At 57.9% G+C, this 18844-nt stretch overlaps 1 protein-coding gene across 1 annotated transcript in view; it reads left to right on the top strand.

Annotated features, from left to right (window-relative positions):
* Positions 1 to 18844, top strand: part of SPTB (spectrin beta, erythrocytic) — a 105691-nt gene that overhangs the window by 69030 nt on the left and 17817 nt on the right. Inside the window, exons 22-32 of the mRNA XM_065403173.1 lie at positions 668 to 757; positions 1654 to 1932; positions 3799 to 3929; positions 7527 to 7731; positions 8299 to 8673; positions 10197 to 10441; positions 11024 to 11162; positions 11725 to 11809; positions 12120 to 12316; positions 12796 to 12905; positions 14136 to 14214. Coding sequence (XP_065259245.1) covers positions 668 to 757; positions 1654 to 1932; positions 3799 to 3929; positions 7527 to 7731; positions 8299 to 8673; positions 10197 to 10441; positions 11024 to 11162; positions 11725 to 11809; positions 12120 to 12316; positions 12796 to 12905; positions 14136 to 14214 — 1935 coding nt within the window. The remainder of the gene's footprint in view (positions 1 to 667; positions 758 to 1653; positions 1933 to 3798; positions 3930 to 7526; positions 7732 to 8298; positions 8674 to 10196; positions 10442 to 11023; positions 11163 to 11724; positions 11810 to 12119; positions 12317 to 12795; positions 12906 to 14135; positions 14215 to 18844) is intronic.

The raw sequence follows: 18844 nt of genomic DNA on the forward strand, positions 1-18844 counted from the left end.
GCTCCCTGAAAGGCCACGCGCGCCCTCTATGGCTCCTGATGCACCTTGCCTTCCCAATGGGCCTTTCGCGCAAGCCTCCCAGCCCCTTGTGAGCATCTGCTCCAGTGCCCTGGGTGGTACAGCAAAGTCTTGTACATAATTTATTAGGTGTATTACGGTAGCTCCTAGGAGGTCTAGTCATGGACCAGGCCCTCCGTATACTGGGTATTGTACGTTAGGTGTATTACGGTAGCTCCTAGGCGCTCTATCCATGGACCAGGCCTCTGATGTGCTAGGCGCTGTACAGAGACAGAACAAAGGGACAGTCCCTGCCATGCAGAGCTTCCATTCTGTCTCCTTTGGTTGCTGCTCGGTAGTGAGTAGTGTGAAGGAAGGTCCCAGACCAGCTCCCGGGAACAGGGTCACCGCTCTGACGGGGGTTCAGTGGGCCGGGATGCCCGGGACTCATGGCTAGAGTGAGCCCTGGCAGGGCAGAGTCTGGGTGCAAGGGGCTGGCGCTGAAGCTTGAGTGGAGCCTGTTGACTGGCGGGGCAGGGGGCGTGAGTGGGCAGGTTGCCACACTGTCAGATCGCCAGCCCACTGCGCCCCGTGCCGCACCGCGGCCTCCCGCCACCCTGCCCGCCCCTCGGCCGCAGCCTCTCCATTCTCCTCTGCTTCCGTCTTGCAGCTCTGGGTGCAGGAGAGGCTGCCCCTGGCCAGATCCACTGACCACGGCACCAACCTCCAGACCGTGCAGCTTCTGACGAAGAAGAATCAGGTGAGTCTGTCCATCGCTGGCTGCTCATTCCAACACTGAGATCAAAGCCGGGCAGCAAAAGGCTAAATGGGCCTTTCTAGAGGCGTTCAGGACGTGGCTAGGACCTGGCCCCAGATGCATCCCCTAGGAGTCTGGTAACACTCACCTTGACGAGCCGTGTAAACTGAGGCTTTCAGCCCTAGGAGATTTGGACACTCATTTTCCATTAAAACGAATGGCAGTTGGGCGCCCAGACTCCCTAGGCAGCACAGGAGAGCCAGAGGGCACCATACATCTCTTTCCTCCCGCGTGCAGGCCCGGAGCGTGTCAACGATGCTGAAGTCAGATGGTTACGGTCCCATTGCTACAGACCAAGGCCGTGGGCGGAGCTAGCGGCCACCTGGCTCATCCCTTCCCTGCGGAGTGTGACCCCATCACTAGCCATATGCTTCAGCACCATCCTCCTGCTCCTTGGCACGTACCCCTTCACACACACACACACACACACACACACACACACCAGCCCCTCCCACCCCTTAGTTGTGGTGACACTCCGGGGCCTCTGTCTCTGTGGGTATTTTGATATTATTATTGACTAGCTGTATTATCATCGAGCCTAGGACCAGGCCCCCGTTGCGCTAGGTGCTGTACAAATGCAGGAAAAAAAGACGAGATTTAAACCAATCTTTGTGTCCCAGTTTCCCAGTGCCGGGGCACTAGCCGGACACGTTCATTGCCCGCACACCAGCCGAGCAGGAAAAAGCCACTTCTGCCCTGCAATCGGGGTGGTTAGCTGGGAAGCAGCGAGCGTGCCCATGTGAATGTAGAACTCCTGCCGTCCCCTCCGCTGGGCCTTCACGATGCCCGCGGGGCAGTGGGCGTGTTTCTGGGCGGTGACGCGGGCTCTTCCCCGCTAGACACTCCAGAAGGAGATCGCAGGCCGTTCCCCGCGGGTGGAGGACGTCCTGCGCAGGGCCGAGCGCACGGTGGCGGCGGCCGACGGGGACTGCAGTACCGTGGAGGAGCGGCGGCGGGTGCTGAAGGAGTCGTGGAGCACTTTGCAGGAGGAGACGGGGAGGAGGTGGCGGCGGCTGCAGCAGGCGAATGAGGCCCAGCAGTACTACCTGGACGTCGGCGAGGCAGAGGCCTGGATCAGCGAGCAAGAACTCTACGTGGTGGCTGATGAGAAGCCACAGGTGAGACCAGCTGGAGCTTAGCAATAAAACACGCAGAGAGCAGGCACGGTCCCGCCGCGGTCAGCGCACTGGGGTCTGGGCGTTATTGTTTCCCTACAGGAGCTTTCCTCTCAGGAGCAGCAGAAAGTCCCTAAAAGTGGGGGGGCCAGTGGCACCCAAACTGAAGCCCCGTCCCCCTGCATTTCCCCCGAGGCCCCACCCACATGCTACCCCTTCTCCCTGAGCCCCCACTCCCGCACTACCCCTTCCCCTGAATCCCCGCCCCCACGCCGCCTCTTCCCCCCTCTCACATCCCTGAATCTAACCATCAGCAAAGAACACTCAGCCCAGGAGGAGGCTGCACAAAGGTGGCTTTAAGTCACATTTCTGACCTCCTGATCCTGGGGTCCACAGAGGCTCGGGTGTAACTTAGCCCTAGGGGCCTGTTTAAGTTACAACAGTCTCCCTGGGCTGCCCTCACATCGCTGTGTGCCCCAGCCACATCCCTGGCTGCTCCCTATACCAGGGCCTGTGAGGGGGTTCTTCAGAGGACAGCCCGTGTGATCCATGCCTGCTGGGCATGGCACTCTGCCCCCTCTAGTTGCATCTAGTCCAGCTAGAGATTGGTGAGTCTGCTACAGCCTTAGCTAAGAGCCACATACACTAAGCTTCAGAAGTCCCAGGTTCTATCCTGCCCACCGACAGACCCTTCGCCAAGCCAGGGCTTTGAGAACCCATTTGCACTGCTTCCGTCCTTTCACCTGGTGCAAAGAGGCCAGAGCAGGGGTGAGGATTTCCGCTTGGAGATTTAGGCCATTTCCCTCAGAGCCAGGCCTGGTCATTCCATACAACAGGCTGATTTTGTCCTTGCCGAACATTGTGGGATTGTTTGTGTGTCACTGCAATTGAAAAAAGCCCAGCCTGGGTGTGGCCCACCTGAGACCAGATGGCTGGTCCAGGGGCGCGTTGTAACACAGAGAAGTCTGTAGATGCGTAACTAGGTACTTAGTAGATCAGGTGCCAGTAGATGGTGCTCCCCAATACGCACCTTTGTTCCTGGGCTTTATCAGAACAATAAGAATGGTTCAGCATCAGCCAACCCCAATCATGAGCCAGGGCCCCCGATATCATGAGATTTAAAATAAATACTAAGGGTTGGCTAGGGGAAGGCAGGGTGGCTTAGTGGCCAGCGTGTTGGGTGGGGACTCAGGAGATCTAGGTTCTATTCTTTGCTCTGCTGCAGGGTGACTTCCCTTTTCTGTGCCTCAGTTTCCCCTCTGTGCAATGGAGATAATGATGCCAACCTCCTTCATACAGCACTTTGAGATCTACTGACGATGAAAGCTGGGTGGCAGCGTTGTTATTATTTTAGTTGCCTTCTGGTTTCTAAGCTGTGAGGGTCACACTTGGCTCATGATTTCCAGCTTTTCTCCATAACCGCGGGTGCTAGGAAACGCTCTCCTGAAAGCCGGGTAATCACGTGACTCCAGGAGCTGGGGATTTAAGAAAAACCCATAACTATTGTGCAGTTTGGCAGCACTGGTTGCTCTGGCCATGTACTGCACGTGGCTTCCCGAGTGCAGCAAGACGCACACACTCTTAGCACGAGCACCCCAAAGGGAGGTTGCAACCCCCCTGATTGGAAATGGCTGGGACAAGGCAGCCTGGCAGGAATCCTGTGCTTGGCACTAGTTTGCGTGGAGGCCAGAATGGCAGGTGCCCCTTTGAACAAGCGAGGGCCCAGTTCCCAGCTTTGTCGCCCGCGTTCTGCCCCGACGTCTGGCCAGCGCGGGGCAGTGGAGCATCAGAACCGGAATGTTTACCCAGATGCGCGTGGGCTCTGGCAACCCCCCCGCCCCTCCCGGTGCTAACCCTGTCTGGTTGCAGGATGAAGAGAGCAGCATCGTGATGCTGAAGAGACATCTCCGCCAGCAGCGCACCATGGAGGATTATGGCAAAAACATCAAGCAGCTGGCTGGCAGGGCGCAGACGCTGCTCTCCACGGGTCATCCGGAGGGGTGCGTATGAACCGGGCAGGGGAGCCCCTTAATACCGGAGCACTGACCCATCCATCTAAGGACACTGGGGTGGCGGGCGGCCTGCCTGCCAGCTCTCGCTAGCTGCTTCGATTCCTGCTCCTTGCGCCCATAAACGTGCAGGGGCTAGCACCAGCTCTGTCCGCTCTGCTGTGTAGGTTCGGAGTACGTCTACATTACAGCTAGAGGCAGATCTATATGCACTGTCCCTGTCCGAGCTAGCACCCTCCAGAGAGCAGCGTGGCCATGGCAGCACGGCAGTGGGATAGGCGAGTGGCCCGGGTAGGTACCTTGGGTCTCGGACGGGATAGCACTAGGGGCGGCTAGCCCCTCCTGCTGCCCATGCCACCGCGGCCATATCGCTGTATTTAGCGGGCTAGCTCGATCAAAGCTAGCGAGGGTAAATCCACCAGAGCTGGGAGTTCCCTCGGTGTCTACCCGGGAGTGTCCGGCTGCACAGACAGGCAGAGAGACAGCCAGCTGGCAGGACTCCCGTTCCACTCAGAGATGCCCAATCCAGGGCCTTTGGCTCCTGGCCTCTACCGTGTGGGCTAAGCGCAAATCTGTCCCACATCATATTAAGGTGCCATTTGTAAAGGGTTAATAGCTGCTTGGCCCGTGAGCAGGATGTGTTGCAGGTGGCTATAGGCCATATCAGAAGGTCTTATAAACCGTGGCTGTGAACTGCCTGCTGGTTCTGTAACAATCTGCATCAGCTGATGAGCCATTCATTAAAACATCAACACATCACACACTCTATATGCATCCGAAGAAGTGGGTTGTAGCCCACGAAAGCTTATGCTCTAATAAATTTGTTAGTCTCTAAGGTGCCACAAGTACTCCTGTTATTTTTACATCACACACTGACTCACCTCATAGGAACTGTTTATAAAGGGAACCTTCCTATGCAGAATGACCAGCAACTCTCCTTGGGATCCCTGGGCCGTCAGCTGCTAGACAGGATGCAGAGTAACTAGCATGTCTGGTAGCTCTGAAGCAGAGGTTTGGCTGGGATGTTGGGGGTTACTAAATGTTCTAGCAAGTTTCCCTTTAATGATGCTGTTTGCTGGGAATGCCAGACTTATTGTTGGCATTACAGTAGCACAGAGAGGCCCCAGGTGAGATCAGGGCCCTGTTGTGCCGGGCACTGCACAGACACACAGCGAGAGACAGGCCCTGCCCCAGCTGAGATCATGGCCCCATTGTGCCAGGCGCTGCACAGACACACAGCGAGAGACAGGCCCTGCCCCAGCTGAGATCAGGGCCCTGTTGTGCCAGGCGCTGCACACACAGTGAGAGACAGGCCCTCCCCCCGCTGAGATCATGGCCCTGGGGGGCAGGCGCTGCACGGACACACAGTGAGAGACAGGCCCTGCCCCGAAGATCTCACATTCTAAACAGACCGGGCTGGGAGGGGAAATAGAGTCACTGAGAGGGGAATGGACTTGCCCAAAGTCACCCAGCAGGTCAGTGGTTGATCTAGGAATTTAACCCTCAAGAGGCTCAATCTATTTAGCTTAACAAAGGGAAGGCTGGTTAAGGGTTGACCTGATCCCAGTCTGTACGTACCGATGTGGGGAACAAATATTTAGCAATGGGCTCTTCCGTCTAGCAGAGAAAGGCCTAACAGGGTCCAGTGGCTGGAAGTTGAAGCTGGACAAATTCAGACTGGAAATAAGGTGTCAATGTTTAACAGTGAGAATCATTAGCCATTGGAACAAAGGTGGTGGTGGATTCTCCATCACTTCCAATGTTTAAATCCAGATGGGATATTGTTGTACAAGCTCAGCCAGGAATTAATTCAGGGCCGGTCTCTGGCCTGTGTTATACGGGAGGTCAGATGAGATGATCACATGGTCCTTTAGGAGGTGGAATCTATGAACTCGGGTCTCCTGACTCCCAGCCCAGTGCCGTGCCCCCTGAGCCATGCTGGCTTTGGCTGTCCTGAACACAGCTGCTTACATATTCTCCAACAGACACGGTTTCCCTCGGGACTTTATTATTAATTTGTATTATCGCAGCACCGAGGAGCCCCTGCCAGGGCCCAGGCGCTGGGCAGACACGGAAGGAAAAGACAGGCCCTGCCCTGCTATTTTGTTGAAACTGAGGCTTAGTTTACACTAGGAAGATTTGCCGGCATAGCTATGTCAGCTAAGAGTGGGAAAAGCCAGCAAAACCTCCAGTGTCGGTGCAGCTAAGCTGGGAGACGGGTGCTTCGGTCAGTTTCGCTGGTGTCATCCGGGACAGCAGGGAAGTCTCTGTCGTGTGGACCAGTGGTTCTCAACCAGGGGTATGAATACCCCTGGGGTACATAGAGGTCTTCCAGGGGGTACATCAACTCATCTAAATATTTGCCTAGTTTTACAGCAGGCTACATAAGTAGGGGCATTGCGAGCAGATCGAGGGACGTGATCGTTCCCCTCTATTCGACATTGGTGAGGCCTCATCTGGAGTACTGTGTCCAGTTTTGGGCCCCACACTACAAGAAGGATGTGGAAAAATTGGAAAGAGTCCAGCGGAGGGCAACAAAAATGATTAGGGGGCTGGAGCACATGACTTATGAGGAGAGGCTGAGGGAACTGGGGTTATTTAGTCTGCAGCAGAGAAGAGTGAGGGGGGATTTGATAGCTGCTTTCAACTACCTGAGGGGGGGTTCCAAAAAGGATGGATCTAGACTGTTCCCAGTGGTGGCAGATGACAGAACAAGGAGCAATGGTCTCAAGTTGCAGTGGGGGAGGTCTAGGTTGGATATTAGGAAACACTATTTCACTAGGAGGGTGGTGAAGCACTGGAATGGGTTCCCTAGGGAGGTGATGGAATCTCCTTCCTTAGAGGTTTTTAAGGTCAAGCTTGACAAAGCCCTGGCGGGGATGATTTAGTTGGGGATTGGTCCTGCTTTGAGCAGGGGGTTGGACGAGATGACCTCCTGAGGTCCCTTCGAACCCTGATTCGATGATTCTATAAAAAGCACTAACGAAGTCAGTGCAAACTAACATTTCATACAGACAATGTGTTTATACTGCTCTATACTAGACACTGACGTGTAAGTACAATATTTATATTCCAATCAATTTATTTTATAATCATATGGTAGTAAGGAGAAAGTCAGCAATTTGTAAGTAATAATGTGCTGTGACACTTTTGTATTTTTATGTCTGGTTTTGCAAGCAAGTAGCTTTTAAGTGAGGTGAAACTTGGGGGTACACAAGACAAATCAGACTGCTGAAAGGGGTACAGTCGTCTGGAAAGGTTGAAACTTTCTCTGTGAACGTGTGGATTTGGATGACATTTCCTTTTGAAAAAGAATGGGAACATCCCGGTTTGATCCTATCAGACCAGGCCATCCCGAGCACTTGGTTGATTTGGGATTGTATTGTAAGTTACCATATAAGAGACGTTGTTTCTAAAGGTTGAAATTGGGACAGTTCCATTTCCCCCAAGCACTTTTTATTTTAACATTTTGTGTTGTGGGAAATTTGGACCCTTGTTTTGGTTCCGATTGGGAACGCCAACGTCTTCCGAACGGCGGGGCTCCCGGCCGCCATGGTCCCTGACCTGTCTGCTGTCTGTACCTCCCAGGGAGGAGATCATCCGGCTGCAGGGGCGGGTGGATAAGCAGTATGCAGGGCTGAAGGACCTGGCGGAGAAGCGCCGGCACAGGCTGGAGAACATGTACCACCTGTTCCAGCTGAAGCGGGAGGTGGACGACCTGGAGCAGTGGATCGCGGAGCGCGACCTGGCCGCCTCCTCCCAGGAGATGGGGCAGGACTACGACCATGTCACGGTGAGTTAGCGTGCAGGGCAGAGGGCACGGCTTGGGACACAGCGCCTCGCCGAATGCACGGCTGCCCCGGCCTGGGACGCCTGCCCGGTGTTTGCATCGTGAGGCGGGAGCTTTCTGTAGCCTGGCGGGGAGGGGGCATCTTTCTGGAAAGAGCGTGGTAGGGCAGCCTGGCCATGGGGGCAGAGGGAGGAGGAACGCTCCCAGGGCGAGGGGGGGGTGTACAGAGCAGCGCACCCAGGATGGGGGTGGGGGCTGTACAGAGGAGCATGCCCATGGTGAGGTGGGCGTGACGGGGGTATGGAGGAGACAGAGGTGGATTACTGTTCTGTGGGGCCCTGGGCCAGAGCAAGAGGGGGCCCCACCACCCACATCCCGGTGCTCCTACCGGGGAAATGGGGTCAGGGCATGGGGGCTTGCTCCGCTTCCCTGCAGGAGTGCCGGGTGGGTGGAGCGGATCGGGGGCCAGGCCCCCCAGTTGGCTGGGGCCCCTGGGCACAGCCCCATTGGCCCAGTGGCTAATCCGCCACTGGGAGGAGAGCGCCCCGGTGAGGACTGTTTCTCCGCCAGCTGCTGCGGGAGAAGTTCCGGGACTTTGCGCGGGAGACGGGCAGCGTGGGGCAGGAGCGTGTGGACAACGTGAACCTGGTCATCGAGCAGCTGATCGATGCTGGCCACTCGGAGGCCGCCACCCTGGCCGAGTGGAAGGACGGGCTGAACGAGAGCTGGGCCGACCTGCTGGAGCTCATTGACACGCGCATGCAGCTGCTGACCACCTCCTACGAGCTGCACAAGTACTTCTACGATGGCACTGAGATCCTGGGGTTCATCCAGGAGAAGCAGCGGGAGCTGCCCGCGGAGCTGGGCCAGGACGCCCACACCGCTGAGTCCTTCCACCGCATGCACACGGCCTTCGAGCGCGACATCCGCCTGCTGGAGGGGCAGGTACAGCTCCCCCACTGCAGGAGCTCAGGGCCCCTAGAGCTCCGGGGGTCTGGGATCAGACTCCGCTCTGCCACGATAGAGCGTCTGCCGGCAATGCCCCTGGGCTGCCTTATTGCCAGCCGCTCCTGTCACAGCAGCACCATGGCTCGCTGGGGAGTGTTTTCCCTGTGGTGTGATTAGCTGGGGGAAATGAGGGGCCGTGTCTGCCCTGCTTGGGGTTCGCTAGGCCACGCTCCCTTCCACCTGTAGGCCACCAGCCGCGGAACGTGGCTCGTAGGTGATGCATGGATTACAGGGCCAGACAAGCCCACTCTGAGCTCCTGTAAACCAGCCAGAGAGTCTCCCCCAGGGATCCCTGCGACCAGCCCAGAACACCGGGCTGAGCTGGAGCAGAGCTTCGAGAGGGGCCATCCAGCCTGGATTTATAGATGCCAGACCAGGGTTGGAGAACCTGCCCTGCCCTGGGCGATCTGTTCCCTGCTAAACATCTGCATCTCATTTCAAGCTGGAATGTTGCTGACTTCAGCTCCCAGCCGCTGGCTCTCACTTGGACGGCGTCAGATCAGCAGTTCTCAAACTGTGGGCCGGGACTTCAAGTGGGTCGCGACCCTGTTTTAATGGGGTCACCAGGGCTGGCGTTAGACTTGCTGGGGCCCGGGGCTGAAGCGGAGCCCGAGGGCTTCAGCCCTGGGTGGGGGGCTCAGGTTACAGGTCCCCCCCACACGGGGTTGAAGCCCTTGGGCTCCACCTCCGCCAGGGGCGACGAGGCTCGGGCGGGCTCAGGCTTCGGTCCCCTCTCCTGGGGTCGTGTAGTAATTTTTGTTGTCAGAAGGGGGGTCGCGGTGCAGTGAAGTTTGAGAACCGCTGGACTAGATTACAGAGCCCCCTGCTAGCAGAAATCTCCTGCCCAGCCCAATAGAGCAGGATCGAGTCAGCTCTCAGCCTTGTGCTGAATAAACTAACCAGCCTGAGCCCCTCCAGTCTCCTGCTGCACGGCCGGTTCCCAGACCTCACATCGCCCTGGAGCTCTTTCCTGGGCCCTTCCCTGGTTTTCAACGTCCTTGGAGCAGGGTGGGCGCCGGAACTGGACTCGGTCTCCAGGAACGGTGCCACTAATGCCGTACACAGCCACAATACCGCCTGCCTAGTCCTACTCAGTATTCTCACGTTCATCCTCCCAGTTGCAGCATCACCCTGGCAGCTCATGCTGAGTTGCTTGTCCAGGGTGATGCCCAAGTCCCTTTCAGAGGCCCCGCTTTCCCGGTTCTGTAGCTGGGGGCTGCATTCCTTGTTCCTAGATATAGAACCTTGCATTTGGCCATATCAAAATACACGTCGTTTGCGTGTGCCCAGCTTACCAAGTGACCCGTCCTTGTTGTTATTTACCACTTCCCTGTCTCTATGGGATCAGCCCTGTCTGACAGACGGGAATTGTGATGGGACTACAGGCAGATGGTGGAATGGGGCCCAGGAGTCGTGGCTTTCCCCCCCTTGGCCACGTTTCCCCGTGCTCTCTCCGGCAGGTCCAGCAGTTCCGGGAGGTAGCAGCGCGGCTGCAGACAGCCTATGCGGGGGAAAAAGCCGACGTGATCCAGAGGCAAGAGCAGGAGGTGGTGAGGGCCTGGAAGGCCCTGCTGGATGCCTGCAGTGGGCGGCGGGCACAGCTGGTGGACACGGCCGAGAAATTCCGCTTCTTCAGCATGGTCCGGGACCTCCTGTCTTGGATGGAGAGCATCACCCGGCAGATCGAAACCCAGGAGAAGCCCAGGTAAATCGCCACTGAGGGGGAATGGCCCATACAGGGTCCGACATGCCACGGGGGCGTCTCTATTCCCAGCTTTTAAATCCTCACCTGAGACTCATCAGAGGCTGAGAAGCAGCCCTGAACTTTGCAAGTCTCCTGTTCTGTAGAGACAGGGTGACCGTATTTCCCAAAGGGAAAATGGGACACCATGTGGGGTTAACCTGAGCCCTTCTTCCCCGTGCATGGGGCTGGCCCGAGCCTCTCACTCAAACCCACTTCCCCACACAGGGCTGGCCCATGCCGCTTGCCTGAGCCAAGCCCCTCCCACCACTCCCCCCCCCACGCACGACTGGCGTCACTGCTCACCCAAGCCCTGCCTGTCCCCTGACCGAGCCCTGCCTCCCCCTGTGCAGGGCTGGCATCACCCCTCGCACACACCCCCCCCACATGTTCCTCCACACCCCACTTTTTTTTTTTTTTTTTTTTTTTGGCGAAAGTGGTCATTTGTCCCGTTTGCTGTTACCAACTGCCCACTCTTGCCAAAAAAAGTCAGGACGGCAGGGAAAGGGCTTAAAAAAGGGACTGTCTGATCAAAACCCTATGCAGAGATGTCTCGTCCGTGGAGTTGCTGATGAAATACCACCAGGGGATCAAGTCCGAGATTGAAACCAGGCAGAAGAGCTTCGCCAGCTGCGTCGACCTGGGGAAGAAGCTGCTGCAGCGCAGACACCAAGCAGGCGCCGAGGTGAGGAGCACGATGCCTCATGCTCTCACTTCTATGGGCAGGGCAGCCTAGCCCAACTACATCTCCCAGGGTGCACTGCACCTGCGCCTCCCACTGTGATCCCTCATGGGGGAGGTAGTCTGGCTGGTGAGCCCAGCCCACCACAGACAATGGGAGCATGGCGCACCCGAACTACAACTCCCATGAGGCACCGCGGCAGCATTGCTGAATGGAAATATTTTGGTTTCCCGGGTGCGTTTTTTTTTTTTTCATCAAAACCGCAACATTTTCCCTGGAAAATGTACATTCAAAATGAACTTTTTTCTTTCCATCAAAACTGTCCATGGTGAGCCCCTCCCCCCATTTCCCGACCCCGCGGCGGCGGTGTCATCCCTCGTTCAGAGCCTGCAAAGTGCCCAGCGTATCCTGGATGCTCCATGTAAAGCAACATCCGATGGCGGTTTCCCGCCTGAGGGCCCTCCGGAGCAGCACGAGGCAGATCTGTAGAGCCAGTTACAGAGACACTCGCCAGAGCCGGGAGTGGAAAACGCTGTGGTTATTTCTCTCCTCTCTCCCCTTCCAGATCAAGGAGAAGCTGCTGCAGCTGACGGAGAAGAGGCGTGAGATGATGGAGATGTGGGACAGACACTGGGACTGGCTCCGCCTGTGTGAGTGCCACACGGGCATGTCGGTGGTGGGGGAGGGTCGGTGGGCACCAGGAAGCTGCTAGGACTTCACCCAGACCTCCAGGTGCTTAGCACCCACCCGGCCCCAGCACACTGAGCTCTGGGAAATGGGAGCTCTGGGAAATCTGGCCTGTCGGCTGCAGCAACAAATCATTTATAGGCGGCTCCCAGGAGAAGGGGGTGGGGGGAAGCATTGGCTGGGGGAGCCAGCCAGCCCCAGCGCAGAGACTGGCCCTGCTGCCCCCCACCTGGTGCGGGCGTGTAACGCGCCCCTCTGCTCTCTCCGCGGCAGTGCTGGAAGTGTGCCAGTTCTCCAGGGACGCCTCGGTGGCCGAGGCCTGGCTGATCGCCAAGGAGCCGTACCTGGCCAGCGGCGACTATGGACAGACCATGGACAGCGTCGAGAAGCTGCTGAAAAGGCACAACGCCTTTGAGAAATCCACCACCACATGGGAAGAGCGCTTCGCCGCGCTGCAGAAGCTGACCACGGTGAGCGCGGCCTGGGTGGGCGGGGCGTCGGCAACGGGGATCGAACCGGGGAACCTCAGCAGCTTGGATGCCAGGAGCAGGCTCCCGTGAGCTGCCACTAGAGGGGGGCAGAGAGCCCCACCGCAAGCAGAAGCTGCACAGGGACGGCAGGCAGATCCCTTGCCCGGCTGGTGCATAGCTGGGCACATTCCCGGGTGCTTTAGCCACTCCGGTTATCAGTGATCCAAAGAACAGGGCTTCCCCACTTCCCTCCAGAGACCATCCCTGCCTGGCGGGTCTCACTGAGGGGGAATCTCCCCTGGACGCCGTCATGACACTGGTGGTAGCACTGCATTCAGCCTCCCGCTCCCTCTGCTCTCCCTTCTCGGCATTCCCACCCTTCGCCCACAGCTCCCTGCCAAGCACTTGGACCTTCTGCCATTTGCAAATCTGCAGCCTTTAAATAACCCCCCCCCTCCTTCCCCCAAATCCTTTTCCAGCTGGAGTTGCTAGGGAAGCGGAAGCTCCAAGAGGCATCCACGCAGCACAAAGCCACCCGGACCGTCGACCCCCAGGACGACTTTGACCCTGGGGCTTTGGAAGCACTGGAGTAAGTGACAAGCTTGCCCGTTTCACTGAACCTGCATCCTTCCCTTCGGGCCTTTGGGGGGTGATTCTGCACCCGAGGAGGCAGCGGGTGGCTCACCAGGTCCTGGGGGTATCAGAGACTAAGGAGGATGGGCTAGTGAGTTAGTAGCCAGCTGCCAGCAGGGGATCCCAGCATGCTAGTGCCCGTGCCTTGCACCGGCAGATCACTGATTGCAAACCTGCAGCTGGGCCTGGTGCCGTTGGAGGGTTGCACTGGGAGCCCGGGGGAGTAGTCAGGGGCGTGGAAGGGGGGGGCAGTGCCGGGGGGCCAGAGGCATGGAAGGGGGACGGTGCTGGGGGTCAGGGGTGTGCAAGGGGGGGCAGTGCTGGAGGCAGGGAGGGACAGTGCCAGGGGACAGGGGCGTGGAAGGGGGACAGTGCCGGGGGTCAGGGGTATGGAAGGGGGCAGTGCCAGGGGTCAGGAGGGCGTAGAAGAGAGGTGGCGCCAGGGGGACAGAAGAGAGGGTTGGCGCTGGGGGGCAGGGCGTGGTGCCTGGGGTTTGCAGCCCCAAAGCCCTCGCTAAAACCCAGCCCGGGTAGTTATAGCCTGCTGGCTCAGGTCTCTGGGTAGCATCAAAGGCAGAAGAGATTCCTTTTTTTTTTTAACTACTTAAACTGTCCTTGAGTTTTGCTGTGGTCCATTAAACAGCTGCCACGTTCCACCCCAGAGGCAGCTGCATTTCATAGAATCATAGACTATCAGGGTTGGAAGAGACCTCAGGAGGTCATCTAGTCCAACCCCCTGCTCAAAGCAGGACCAACACCAACTAAATCATCCCAGCCAGGGCATTATCAAGCCTGACCTTAAAAACCTCTAAGATTTCAGCGGTGGATGAAGTGACTCATCTATGCTTGTAAGCTGAATGGGAAGCTCTTGCAGGGCTGGGGTGTTCTGGGGATACAGAATTTAGCGGCCAGCACAATGCATGCAGCAGCTGCTTGGCCACGCTGGCCATGCTTCTTGGTTCCGTTGTTTGTAAATCTACATGCCCCAGGGGAGAGCTGAAGAGGCCAGATCCGGAACAGCCATTTGCGACTCACTTAGCTTGAGAAACGCCCAGTCTGAAAAGCATCGGATTCAGAATAATGTTGGTGATTCTGGGCAAACCCTTTCCACAGCACATTACGGGCCTCTTACGCGAAAGAAAATACCCAAATTCCCTCTTTTTAAAGGGCGTGTTATTTGCCGTAGGTCTCAGGAAGAAAAAGAGACGAAAACAGGGGTAATTTCACAGGACCTCTCTGAACCTGCTACAGAAGACTCATCACTGGTCAGTTACCAATTTTAGTTTTCTCCTTCCTGGACCCACCCACCCCCAGCTGCATAATTCCCTGGGATTTTTTTTTATAAAGCTCTTTGCAAATTGTTGCCTCTCTGCCGAAGCCTGTTAACAATGTGCCAATGTTTCCCTCTGACAAAAGCCTCCTGTTTTCTTATTTGCTTTGTGTTTGTTCATCCCCCTAGTTCTTCCCTCCTCTGCTATCAGTGAAGCAGGTGGAAAGGTTTTTGTACCACGCATTCATCCATCGTTTCTTGAATTAGTTTAATAAATGTTCACATGACAAATAATTTACTGTTCACCACAAAAATATACCCACCTTCACACAGTCTATTTTTCCACCCGCAGAAAATGCAATTTTTTTTAACCCAGCGGGAATTTCCCCAACGAGCAAAGGGCGTAGTTTGCCAGGTTGACTCGTCGCGGGGTGGATCTGTCCCATCCGATACATCTGTCCCTCATTTGGTTGGGGGAAGGGTTCGCTTGCCCACCGTTGCCCTGCTCGAGCGGAGGTTGCGTGCGTGCGGCTGAAAGTCTCAGAACCCGGGTCAGCTGACACAGGCTTGCTGGGATCGCACTGTGAGGCTAAAAATATCAGCCTAGAGGTTTGGGCTCTGGCTGGAGCCCGGGCTCTGAGACCCGACCCCTCACCGGAGAGGGCTCCGGGCCAAGCAAAGGGCTATTTTTAGCCCAGTAGCATGAGCCCACGTCAGCAGACCCAGGCTCTGAGACTCTTTGCCATGGGTCCTTTTCTGCAATGTAGACAGAGTCTTAGCTCCAGAGACATTAAGGGCAGGCGGGACCATTGGATTGTCCTGCCTGACCTCCTGTGTAGCCCAGGCCAGAGAATTCCGCTCCGTTACCCCTGTATTGAGCCCAATCGCTTGTGTTTGGCCAAAGCAGATCTTCCAGAAAGGCCTCGGTCTGGATTCTCCATCTCTCAATGTCTTCAATCCCCCCTTCCCTGGGTAGCTTGTCCTAAGGGTTAATCCCCTGCAGGTTAAACATCTACCTTCCGCTCCCAGCCATGTCCTGCCTTTCTCCGCCCTCTAAGCACCCGGTGTTTCCTCCCTGGGAAGGGCCGTATGCATAAGCTGGTCTGGAAGGGTGCACTGGGAGACCCCACGCTGCCGGCATGTGCGGAGAAGCAGCGCCCTCTCGGAAAATGCCTTGTCTGCCAAACTCCATCCGTTCCAGGGGGAGGAAGGGCGGGTCTGTAGAGCGGGGAAAGGGGGCGCAGTGACAGCTGCACTGTTCCACCCAGCCAGGCCGACAAGACGGGGATTGCTGGCCTTGTGTCGCCCGGCGAATGCAGGCTGAGTGGGCGCTGCTTGCTCTCTGGCCATACGCCGGGGGAACCCCAGGGAGGGAGACAGCCAGCCCCCATGCTCAGCCCCCATGCTCCGCTCAATGTCTAGTCACATTGAAACTGGCCAGGACAAGCAAAGAGGTTAAAGCTACAGGAACACCGAGAATAACATCCAACGGCTAGCGGAGGGGCCTACGACTCAGGTCTCCTGGGTTCCACTCCTGGCTCACTGCGGGATCGCGGGCAGCTCATCAAAAAGCTGCCGGCTGTTCCCTAGAGGCTGATTTGCTGTCTTGGGCCCTGTCTTCACTAGAAACGCACGTCGGTGCGGACACTTGCTACAGCGACAGGAGGGGCTCTCCTGTTGCTGGAGCTAATTGAGAGGCGAGCGCGAGGTTGATGGTGTAACGACGTTGCGCAGGGGGGTGGATTTTTCACACACCCCGCCCCGAGCGGCATTGCTGGCTCCACCTGACGTTTTGGTGTAGACCTGGCCATAAGAATGTCAGTTACAAGGGGTGATTTCTTGGTGACGTTTCTCTCCTGGCTGAAGCCCCGGCGCATGGGCAGTTATATGGGCATAAGAGTCTGCTGCCGCTGCACGCCCTTTGCTCAGGGAACTGGCACAAACCCTTTTGAACTGGGTCTCCGCTAGGGGGTTTGCCAGGCCAGCTCTTCCCCATCTGGACCTGGCCTGTGTGTCAGCACTCTGGGCAGTCTGGACACCAGCCACCCCCCTTTCCAAGCTGCATGGCTCACACACCAGTGCCCACGGGGCAGCAGGAGGAGCTGGGCAGGTGCGTGAAACCTAAGGAGGACGTGGACACAACCGGGGCTGGGACGGTGAAGGGAGGGGGGAGCCTCACGTGGCCCTCGGTTCCCTATGGGTGTGCAGAGACTAACTGTGCTCATCTAGTCTGACCTCCTATCTGCTCTACGCCCATCAGCAGGACCCACCCCATAGCAAGTGCCCCATGCCTCCCTCATCGCACACCCCCACTGGGGGAGCCGTTCACCCGCACACACGCTAGCTGGGCCCTCCCACGAGAGCCTGCGTGAGAAGCCGGGGCTCTGTAGCTGTAAGAAGCCCTGGTTCTTCCCCCTGTGCCGGGGATCTGGGGCGCTCCGGAGAAGGCCTGTTCCAGAAGCTGGGCCTCCCTCCAAATAGCAGACACGCTCCTTAGCCCCGCATGGAAGATTGCTCTCAGCAGAGATGTTTTAGGGTCCCCACCAGCACCCAAGAGAAGGGCCCTCTGCTCCCGCTCATGGCCTGGGAATCCTGCTCCGGGCAGCTGGGCTGTGGCCTCCTCAGCGTATAGGTCTGCACTGTCACCTTCACAGGAGGCTTCGGCACTGGTTCAGGCCAGACCTCCTCCCAGTGTGGACAGGGGGTTGGCTTACCTGGCAGCCCCACCGCAGAGCCTCAGGTGCATCCGCGGGGGGGAGGCAGGCCCGGAAAGATGGAGTAGGGAACTGGCCAGGGGCTCAGGAGAACTGGCTCCTAGTCCTGGCTCTGCTGGGGTGCCCTTGGGCAAATCAACCGCCCCTGGGCCTCAGCGCCCAGCTGTCATTGGGGGTAGCGTTCCCTGCCTCGCACAGAGGGTGAGCAGCTAAACCCATCCACTGCCGGGAGGCCTGAGAGCTACCTCGATAGATCCAGGACTGGGCAGTTGGGGCTTGCAGGTCTCCTGGAGCTGCCTCCCAACATCCGGGTCAGGTCCTGCCCCCTCCTTGTGCGCTGGCCGTGGGCTGTGCCTTAGCTGCTCGGGCCGCGTCTCCATGGGGCAGCCCGTGGTGCCAATTGTCCGTAGCACCCCTGGCGTCGTGGGACGCTCTGCCCAGCTACCCCAGCGGAGGATCTGACCTGTGTGTCTAGGACACCCCCAGCACCACAGGGTCACACGCAGGCAGAGGGGAGATACTCTGCTGTCCTCCTCTCCAGGCAGAGCTCTAGGAGAATCCGTGACACACCAGCCCACCTTTCCCAGCACCTCCAGGGCTCAGGTTTCCGGGCTGCCCAGGTGACTCCTGGTGCCCGGAGCTGTGGCTCCAGAGCTGAGGACCTCACTGCACATTGGATCACTTCCCCCAACACCTGTTAGCGACCTGGATGTTCCTACCAGCTCTTCTAGCACAACAACCCACTGGGCCGGCGGGTTCCAGAGACGCAGCAAACCTCTCGACTCCGTAGCAGCACCAGCGAAGCAGAGGAGAGGAACGCGGGGTAATCTGTTTCCCGACACCCCACGCAGTGGGCCTAGACTCCGGCTCATTCCCCTGCAGGAATTCTAACCTCTTGCCGTTATTTTCTTTGGAAGAATGACGCCCCATCCGAGGCAGGCCCCGCAGAGACCCCCGAACTGGCGCTCCCCAGTGCCCGCCCCGGTGTCGGTGGGAGACACGGACGGCTCATCAAACGCTCGGCAACCTTTGGATCAGCTGCCAAAGGCTCTTTGTGCTGCTTGGCCTCGGCGCCGCCTCCAGCAGCAGCTCACGCTGCTCCTGCCTATCAGCCTGCTCTTCCTCTCACTGCATCTTCTTCCTCCTCTTGCACCAGGCCCAATTCTTAGCTCTCCTTGCCTACCTGCCTTCTCCTCCTTGGTCATCTTCTCTCCAGCGCTGCCCTTAGCTCACCCCTTTCCTGGGGGCTAGCTTGCTGCACCTCGGGGACTCCCCGGCCCCCTCATTTCCGCCAGCTAATCTGCTTGCAGAGGGCGTTTCTTTGAGTGATTGGAGTAGACTCCAACCCAGCTCCAGCTCCCTCTTCTACTGGCTGCAGTCCCTGCGGCGTGCTGGTCTCTTCCTCTGCACCACTTCGCCCCCAGTTCCCTGCGTGCCTCCGCTCCGGCCCTGCTAAAATCTTCCCCCCACACACCGCTTGCCCAGCTCTGCCAGCTCCGACTGGTGCCCTGAGACATTGCCCCTGCTTCCTCATCTGCTTCAGGTCCCAGGCACACTCGCTCTCCTGGGCATTAAGGCCTCCCGTGCGCTTTCTGCTGTCATGCAGGCCTTGTGTCATGCTCTGGGCCCTGCTGAGCTAGCGCTGGCTCCAGGGGACACTAGAGCCTCTCCATCTGCCATAGCTTCTCCATAGGCCAGTGCCCTGCTTGGGGCCTGCTCTGCCTCCTTCCCCTCTCCCTGTGCTGCCCCTCCACCTTGGAGCAGGGCCCCCCTGAGAAATGCTGCCCCCCCCCCACCCTGGAGCAGGTCCCCTCCTGGAGGAATGCTACCCTCACCCCAGAGCAGGGCCCCCATGAGAAATGCTGCCCCCCCTCACCCTGGAGCTGGTCCCCCCCCGGGGAAAGTTGCTCC

This window comes from Emys orbicularis, chromosome 4, assembly GCF_028017835.1.
Source record: "Emys orbicularis isolate rEmyOrb1 chromosome 4, rEmyOrb1.hap1, whole genome shotgun sequence".
NCBI lineage: Eukaryota > Metazoa > Chordata > Testudines > Emydidae > Emys > Emys orbicularis.